Below are 8,622 nucleotides of genomic sequence, written 5' to 3' on the forward strand. Positions count from 1 at the left end.
GTCATCATGTCACGTGATATTTAACGTAATACGTCATCATTCATCTGATGAAAGGACTGATTTAACTAACATTTTATTTTTTAAGAACTAATTTAATTAAAAAAATCATTTGAAAACAAAAATAAAGATCGCATAATTTTTCAGGCACGAATTTAAGTAATAACCTCAAATTCATATAATGAAAAACCGGGACCACACCGTAAAAATATGAAACCATAACCATGTGATGCACAAGTTGTTGCTTTGTTTAGAATTTTCCATTTGGACACTATAGTATATACTATTATACTCCAAACCATGTATCTATCGGTCCCATTTTATCATCTTTATATTTTTTCATGTTTTCTATAATATTCATTAGATAAATGTTGTTGTCCTGTGAACAATTAATCAATTATATTTAGATAGGTTCTTTACCTTTCTGTATATTTAACTAGAGTTTTTCGCGTGACAGAAAACAGGAAGCTTCATCAGCAGTTTCAAATTCAATTGCCTTATTCATGGTGGTGAGTGCAAAACTGCACATCAACAAGTGTTGAAACTTGAAAGCAATATATGCACTGAATGTTTGGAAAACTCTTGTTGTATGCAGATATATTTTCCGAAGCATCTGGTTGGGATTTCAGTCCCCGCTTTCTCTCTCTCTGGAACTGAAGGCACTTCTAAGAATATAAAGGTTCCGTGGGCAAATTAAAATAATAATAGGTAATATTCCGATTCCCATCTTCTCCTTTTCAGTTTCTCCTAATGTTTTTGCCAGAATGATTCTGTTACGATTCAGTTACTAACGTTGGGTAGTTAGATCAGTTACTTATGTAGGCACTATTCTTCTCTTTGTTCTTTCTTCTTTGTTCTCCACTTTAATTTCCATGACACTTTTAATATGGTATCAGAATCATCAGATAATACATTAGTCCAATCATATAAGTCTAAACAAATGAGTTTTATACCCTCTCAATTTTAATTTTCTCGGAATAATTTTTATTTTTTAATATATACTCTAGATAATTTTTAAATCTTGATGCGTTCTCTTTCTTCCTTCCTTCCTGTGTTTTCCTAAATACCCTCTACCCCATCCAGAACAGAAAAGCTTCCATTTTATTCTTAGAAGATAGGTCACTCTCACTTTACAAGATAGAGCCTTCATTTTCTTTTAGCAAGCGGGCATAGGAAGACAGCCGCCTTCGGAAAATCATGCAATTAATAAATTCATTTTGGGATGATTTTAAGGTGTCTAATGTGTATTGCAAAGACTTTTGTTTTGCAAGTCAATAGCCAAAAAAGATTCATAATATATGGGGAAAAAAGTTATTTATTCAACTTTTTTCATACTATATATATTATTTTCTGTTTTACTTTGTTAAAATAAAGTGTATTAAATAGCTGAAATTATTTTATAAAATACATAAAAAATTACTATATAAAATATAAAAGAATGTGTCCAAAAATATATTTTGTGATGGTGAAAATAAAAATAATAGATTAATAGGGAATGGTGTGACTAATCAGGTGAATACACGTAGTGTAGTCCTTTGCTCAAGTTGCTGAAATAATAACGACAGAATGAATAGGACAAATGGACAATCATATATGGGGGACAGCCCGTCAAACATGAAAATAATATACCATAACACCAATTTCTAAACCACCGTGAGTGAGGGTAAAAAACTGGATTTTCTTAATATATATTTTTTTCATAAAAAAATATACAATATGATCTTTTATTATATATTTTTTAAATGAGTTTGAAGAATATAAAAAATATAAAATATCATACATATAATTAACTCCATTGTATTAACAACTTAGATAGTATTATTTATAGTGTAAAATATAAATTGAAATTACAAGATCAAGGTTATAAGTTTCGTTTTTTTTATTTAAATAAAAAAAGTTATTATTTATTAGTTTAAATAAAATAAAAAATATATTATTTTATATATTTAATTATATTTTTTACAATTAAGGAATACGAAAATAAAAAGATCAATTTTTGTACACTTTAATTGTAAAAATAAGATAAAATTATTAACCATTTTGTATTTCATATGGTAAAACATAAGAGGAAAAAAATTTTAGAAAAATATAGGATACTGTTAATTTATTGTCAATAATAATTAATATCAAAGATATTTTTATTAGAAGATACATATATAAAGAAATATATTTAAAAAATATATTTATAAAAATATTTTTATTAAATATAATTATAAAAAAATATTTATTTTTATTAGACATATTTATAAAGATGTTTTTATTAAATACAATTATAAAAAAATTCACAAAAATTGATAAAATTCTTATTGGTTAGGCAGTGGGATTGAAATATTTTTCCCGTTTAAAAGTGCTTGCCAGTGAAAATGGATCGGAACATATAATATCAAAAGCATTTCAATAAAAGCTATTCCTATCACACTAATAAACCTCTCATACTAATAAAATAATAATATATAATAAATTAATAATAAACTTCTCACACTACTTTAACATATTTTGTCTCTTTTCTAATAACATAACATTATGTGCTGACAAATTATATTTCAGAATCTTTCACCCAATAAATAAATAAAAGCAATCAAATCATTTTTTTTCAAAATTGAATCTAATGAAATTAACATACATAAATGGTTATTTTATATTATTCTACACACACATATATATTTTGAAATAAAAGTAACGCACGTGCTCATTTTATTTTCTTTATGTCATTTAATTTATTTAGAAATAAAATTAATAATGAAAAAATTAAATTTTATATTTTTTAATCATCAAAAATTTAAATTTAAGCTAAAAAAGTTAAAAGGCACAAACATATATATGTAAAAAATGAGCATATGCATTATCTTTAATTTATATATGTATGCTTGTTTTTTTAGCTTAAATTTATATATGTATGCTTGTTTTTTTAGCTTAAATTTAATTTATGATTAAAAAATTTAAAATTTAATTATTTTTTATTATTAATTCTTTTTCTAAATAAATTAAATGACACAAAGAAAATAAAATGAGCGTGTGCATTATCTTTATTTCAAAAAGAATATATATATATATATATATGCAGAATAATATAAAATAATCATTTATATATGTATGTTAATTTCATTAGATTCATTTTTGAGAAAAATAATTTGATTATTTTTATTTATTTATTGGGTGAAAAACTTTGGTTTATAATTTGCCATCACATGATGTAATGCTATTAGAAAAGAGACAAGATATGTTAAAGTAGTGTGAGAGATTTATTATTATATATTATTAGTGTGAGAGGTTTATTAACTTGAAGGCTTGAACCGTTGATTAAAAAGATAATAATAGATGAAATTAAAGCAAAATTAGTCACTTTTTTCCTTCTTTTGTACATGAAAGTTAATATAGATCTACTACATAATCCAGAGTTCATGAACTTTTAGCTTCTGCCTAAGTGAACAAGTGAAATATTAATTTTAATTTGTTTTAAAGGAATTTGAAAGGGAAAATAATGGCAAAGGTAGTTGCTAACTCAACAGCAGCAGCAGCATCGTCACAAGTAGAGATGGTTGATATTATTGCTTCTTCTCAATCATCACTCCAATCACATGTAGTGCAGATTGTTTCAAATGATGAATGCTCTTCCTCTGAACTAATACAAGATAATGGTAACTCTCTCTCTCTCTCTCTCTCTCTCTCTCTCTCTCTCTCTCTCTCTCATAATATCAGGGAGATAATAAAAAATTAATCCAAAGGTCAAAATTTATCCATTTTAATGTTTAATAAATACTAAACAGAATAATTTAGACTATTTGAATTGATTTCTTATTGTCTCTAAGTTTCATGTCATTAACTAATAATAGAAGATTAGCCAGTTTTATGCTGCTAACTATGCTACACTGATTTATGAAACTTTAACTTACAACATTTAAAAAAGGTAATTGAAATTATAAGAATAACATAATGAAAAAAAATTGAAAATTAATATTGCACAACTAACATTATAGTCAATATTTAACGTAAAAAAAATATCTAAAATTAAATTAAAAAAATCCAAAATTCAAATTTAAATAAATTCATTTTTAATAGATTTTATATTGATTTTGTTTGACAATTAACTATAGTGTTAGCTGAAATTAACCGTTATAATATTAGTTCTCTAGTATTATTTCACCATAATTGAGTTATTTAATAAATTTTTAGAGTTAAAAAATATTAAATTATCTCAAATAATTGATAAAAAAAAAATGGATTTTGGCATCATAACCAAATAACGATTTTATATTTAAAAAGGACTCTAACCAAATAATTGTTAAATGTGCGATAATTTGCTTAAGAAAAGGAAAAAAAGTGTATCGATAAAAAAAAGCTATTTATATAGTATAAATATGTGTAGTTTAACTCATTTTAACTGTGTATGCTACTTTAGTTAATTTTAGCAGTTAATTTTAGTATACACTTAGTATAGTTTATTTATAAATACTATAAATACCATATCCCATATATATTGAAGGTGGATACTCTTATAGTGACATCTTCACATAAAAATAATATTGTGAATAATTAGATGAGTTGATATATTTGACTAAATATGTTGATTAATCATCTAAAAATTCACAATGTCATCTTTATACGAGTATTCTCCTATATTTAAAGTGTAAACTGATTCATACTCTATTGTTGAATTTGTTTTGACCCGTGAGTTAGGCATGCATCGATAATCAATAATCAAATTAAGTCACTCGTAAAATTTAGAGATTGAAATTCTTCAGGGATATACTTCGAAAAATGCGTACCCCTTTTAAAGGTAGCATTAAAAGGAGATTGGAATGCAGCTAAGCACATGATAGAGCAAGATGATAGACTGCTAAGAGCAGCCATAGTAAAGAGGAGTGGGAAAACACTACTTCAAGTTGCAGCAGGATCAAACCATGTTCACTTTGTACAAGAGCTTCTAAAAAAACTTGATCCACATGATCTCGAACTGAAAGATAAGAACAAGAACAACGCCTTTTGCTCCGCGGCCGCATCCGGGAACATGAAGATCGCTGATATGATGATCAAGAAAAATGGTGAGCTACCAAAGAAAAGGGGTGGTGTAGGGATGACTCCTCTTTACTTGGCTGCATTACAGGGGAAAAATGGTATGACAAGGCATCTGTTTCCCATGACTAGTGACATATTAGATGAAGAAGACGAGAGGTTTATCTTCTTCCTTCTTCTCCAGAATGGTTTGTATGGTGAGTACATTACCATAACTATACATGTATTGTTTAATTCATTTTCAATGTGTTTTTATATTTTAACATATATTTTATACGAATTACGATTTACGAGTGACTAATTTGTATACACCTAGTATGGTTGTTAAAACATATTTCAATATGTACATTGTTTATTAAACAACAATCTAAATTTTGGACAATAAATGTGCAGATTTGGCTTTACAAATGTTGGAAGAAAATGAAGGGCTAGCATCAGCTCAGAATGATGAGAATGAGACGGGTTTGCATATCTTGGCTCGAAAGCCTGCTGATTTTACCCATCAAGGTCCATGGAATCTTAGAAACCTGGTCATGGGATCAAGTAAGTAAAATGAAAAACTATAGCTGCCTCAAAAAACATTTCTTTCATTTCTTTCAAAAATTTATGCTGATGAGAAGAGGCAATATAAATAGTTATATTTCTAATACTAATAACTAGTATGTTTGATATAGGTGTGACTCCATTGATCAAACTTGTTAGGAAACTTTGGAACATACTTGTCATGAATCACACAGAGACAAAGGTATGGGAATTGATAAGTCTTCCAACACAAATAACATTCGATGCCACAAAACTAGGAAATTTTAAGTTTGTTGCGGAGCTTATGAGAGCAGATCCTGATTTGATGTGGGAAGTGGATGCTGAAAATCGAAGCATAATCCACATTGCTGTTCTGCATCGCAATTCGAGTATATTCAATCTTATACATGAAATAGGTGCCACCAAAGATTTGATTGTTACTTTTGAAGACCATGAAAAGAACAATATGTTGCATCATGCTGCAAAATTAGCACCTTCAGCTCAGCTCAAACGAATTTCTGGACCGGCTCTTCAAATGACACATGAACTACTATGGTTCCAGGTATGCAATATATTCAGATTTTTTTTCTTTCAATTTTTGGGGAAATTTTAAGTTTGAAGGCATTGTAGTCTAGATTAACTTGATTTTGGTTGTAGCATGTAATAAAAAATGAACGAATAAACGTTAGAATTGATTTTCAAAGAATTTTGAATAAATTTATTTCTAATAACATTTTGAAAGTTTCTGGAATTATTCTTTTCAGTTTGATTCCTTATCGTTTTCGGCAAAATTTTTAATATGTATTGAATAAATAAATCTCCAATAAATAAAGACAATTTAATAAAAAATTATTTATACAAAACAAATTAATTCATCTTAAGAAATAAAAACTTAAGAAGGTCTAATTTGTCTCAAAGATTTCTCTATTAATAAAAATTTGTTATAAATTAAAATATCCAATCTAATATTTTTAAAAAAAATTGAATTTTTACTTGTCAAAATAAAAACTCAGACTAAATGAGGTGGAAAGTGTTGTGTCAATAAATGTTTTAGGAGCACATTTTAAAGATATATAAATGGAATATTTGAATAGAAAATTTAAATTAAATATAAGATTTAGTATGGGAAGTGGATGACAAAATCCTTAAAATAATTTCTCTTAATTTAACGATGTTAAAGTTAGTAGATTAGGTTAAAAAGACTTTATTTGATGCAATAAGTTCCTTAAATTTTCCAATACTCCTTTAGTAACCATTAATTAGAACAAGGAAAAGTATAGGTAAACAATGAAAATATTAAACAATGTAAACAATAGATATATCGGATGTTCATTTTACTAATATACGGATGGTTATTTTAATATTAAAATTTAGAAGTTTAATTTGGAAGTGTAATGTATTTTTATTTAGTTGGTAGTTGTTCATATTGTTCAACAAAATTATTGTCCCTAACATTCCCCTTAGAACAATTGGTGATTTCTGATCAGCATCACCACTTAATTATGCAACATTAATTCATGGAATGAAAGTAGTACATGCATTAATATTAAGTATATTATATTTTGATTTTTGGTAATGTTGGGGAGACAAAAAAGACAGTTAAAATTGGCTTTATTTAGTATTCATTAATTGTTGCAACAATTAAAGAGTACTAAACAAAATAAGTTATGATTGCTTTTCACTAATTTTCTTTAGTTATCAAACATTTTCATTTGATTTTTGATGTTCTAGGAAGTGGAGAAAATAATGTTACCATCATACAAAGAGTTGAAAAATTGCGATGGCAAAACACCCCATGCATTATTCACTGAGGAGCACAAAGACTTATTAACAGAGGCAGCATCATGGACCAAGAACACAGCCAAAAACTGCATGCTTGTTTCAACACTCATTGCCACTGGAGTCTTCGCTGCAACCTTCAACCTCCCCGGTGGCCGCAACAGCACCACGGGAACCCCAACCTATTTAACGCAACCATTGTTCCTTACATTCGCCATCTCCGACGCAATCGCTCTTATATCATCTTCAGCTTCAATACTAATGTTCTTGTCCATTCTCGACTCAAGTTATGCAGAGGATAACTACTTCAGATCATTGCCTTTCAAGCTTCTATTTGGGTTGATTGCTCAATTCGTTTCCATCACAAGCATGATGATAGCGTTTGGTGTTTCTTTTTTCATCACATATTACCACGGTTCAAATTGGGTTCCAATTTTCATTTCCGTTCTTGCTTTTCTGCCAATACCGTTTTTCACATTGATTCTGTTTCCACTATCGACAGATATTATCCATTCATCTTATTTTTGTTTGACATTGTTTCGGTCAAGAAAACGATTGCTTTGCTGAAAATTAGAAGGCATGGTAAATTTACATTTTTTTTTACCCAATGTAAATTGAATGATGGTATAGTAAGTATAACATGTTAGTGCCCCCAATTCAATTAGTAGAATAGTGTGTTAGTGTGTTACAAGTGGAACAGTGGTATAGATATAAGAAATTTGTATTAGGCAAATTTAAATAAACAACTTAATTAAGTTATTTTTGAAAAAATAGTTTAAACAATAAATATTTACATTAAAAGTAACTTATAAATAAGTTATTTTGTATTTGGTTTTTTAGTTCTAAAAGTACTTATTTTAAGAGAAAAGTGATAAAAAAAACTTTTTATTATGAGAGAAGTCATTTTTTTTAACTTTTCCTTAAACACTAAAATAGCTTTTTAGAAAATTACAATTTTATTTTAAAAATTGTACCAGACATTAATACTACACATTTTCATAAGTTAAAAATAAAAAAAATCACTTATAAACCTAGCCAAACGACCCTTAGTACTTTAGTTGCGTAGGGTTATGTTTAAAGTAAAATTCAAAATTTTTCACTTCTCATACTACGCTTTGGTTTGGTTAATTCTTCTCTACTCTTCTTTGACATAACAAACTAACTGCACTGTCAAAAAAAAATAAATGTATATAAATTTTTTAAAATTATTTTTAATATTTAATTTGATTTAATTTAATTATATCCTTAACGTTTAAAATAAATTTTAATTTTCTCTTAGTTGTTAAATTTTTTACCGTCAAAAGTTAATCA

General features: G+C 27.1%; 1 protein-coding gene across 2 annotated transcripts; it reads left to right on the forward strand.

The window, feature by feature from the left end:
- The first annotated feature begins 303 nt into the window (after positions 1–303).
- Positions 304–7,914, forward strand: LOC130982307 (ankyrin repeat-containing protein ITN1-like). 2 transcript variants are annotated; one of them, XM_057906269.1, is made up of 7 exons: positions 304–506; positions 593–705; positions 3,460–3,635; positions 4,740–5,207; positions 5,404–5,553; positions 5,685–6,094; positions 7,264–7,914. In XM_057906269.1, the coding sequence occupies exons 3-7, from the start codon at positions 3,479–3,481 to the stop codon at positions 7,876–7,878; spliced, it is 1,800 nt and encodes a 599-aa protein (XP_057762252.1). In that variant the 5' UTR covers positions 304–506; positions 593–705; positions 3,460–3,478; the 3' UTR covers positions 7,879–7,914. The 2 variants fall into 2 exon arrangements, with proteins under 2 accessions (XP_057762252.1, XP_057762253.1); XM_057906270.1 differs by lacking the exons at positions 304–506; positions 593–705 and having other exon boundaries at positions 4,675–5,207.
- The last annotated feature ends 708 nt before the right edge of the window (positions 7,915–8,622 follow it).

The sequence above is a fragment of the Arachis stenosperma genome, chromosome 5 (genome assembly GCF_014773155.1).
Source record: "Arachis stenosperma cultivar V10309 chromosome 5, arast.V10309.gnm1.PFL2, whole genome shotgun sequence".
Lineage (NCBI taxonomy): Eukaryota > Viridiplantae > Streptophyta > Magnoliopsida > Fabales > Fabaceae > Arachis > Arachis stenosperma.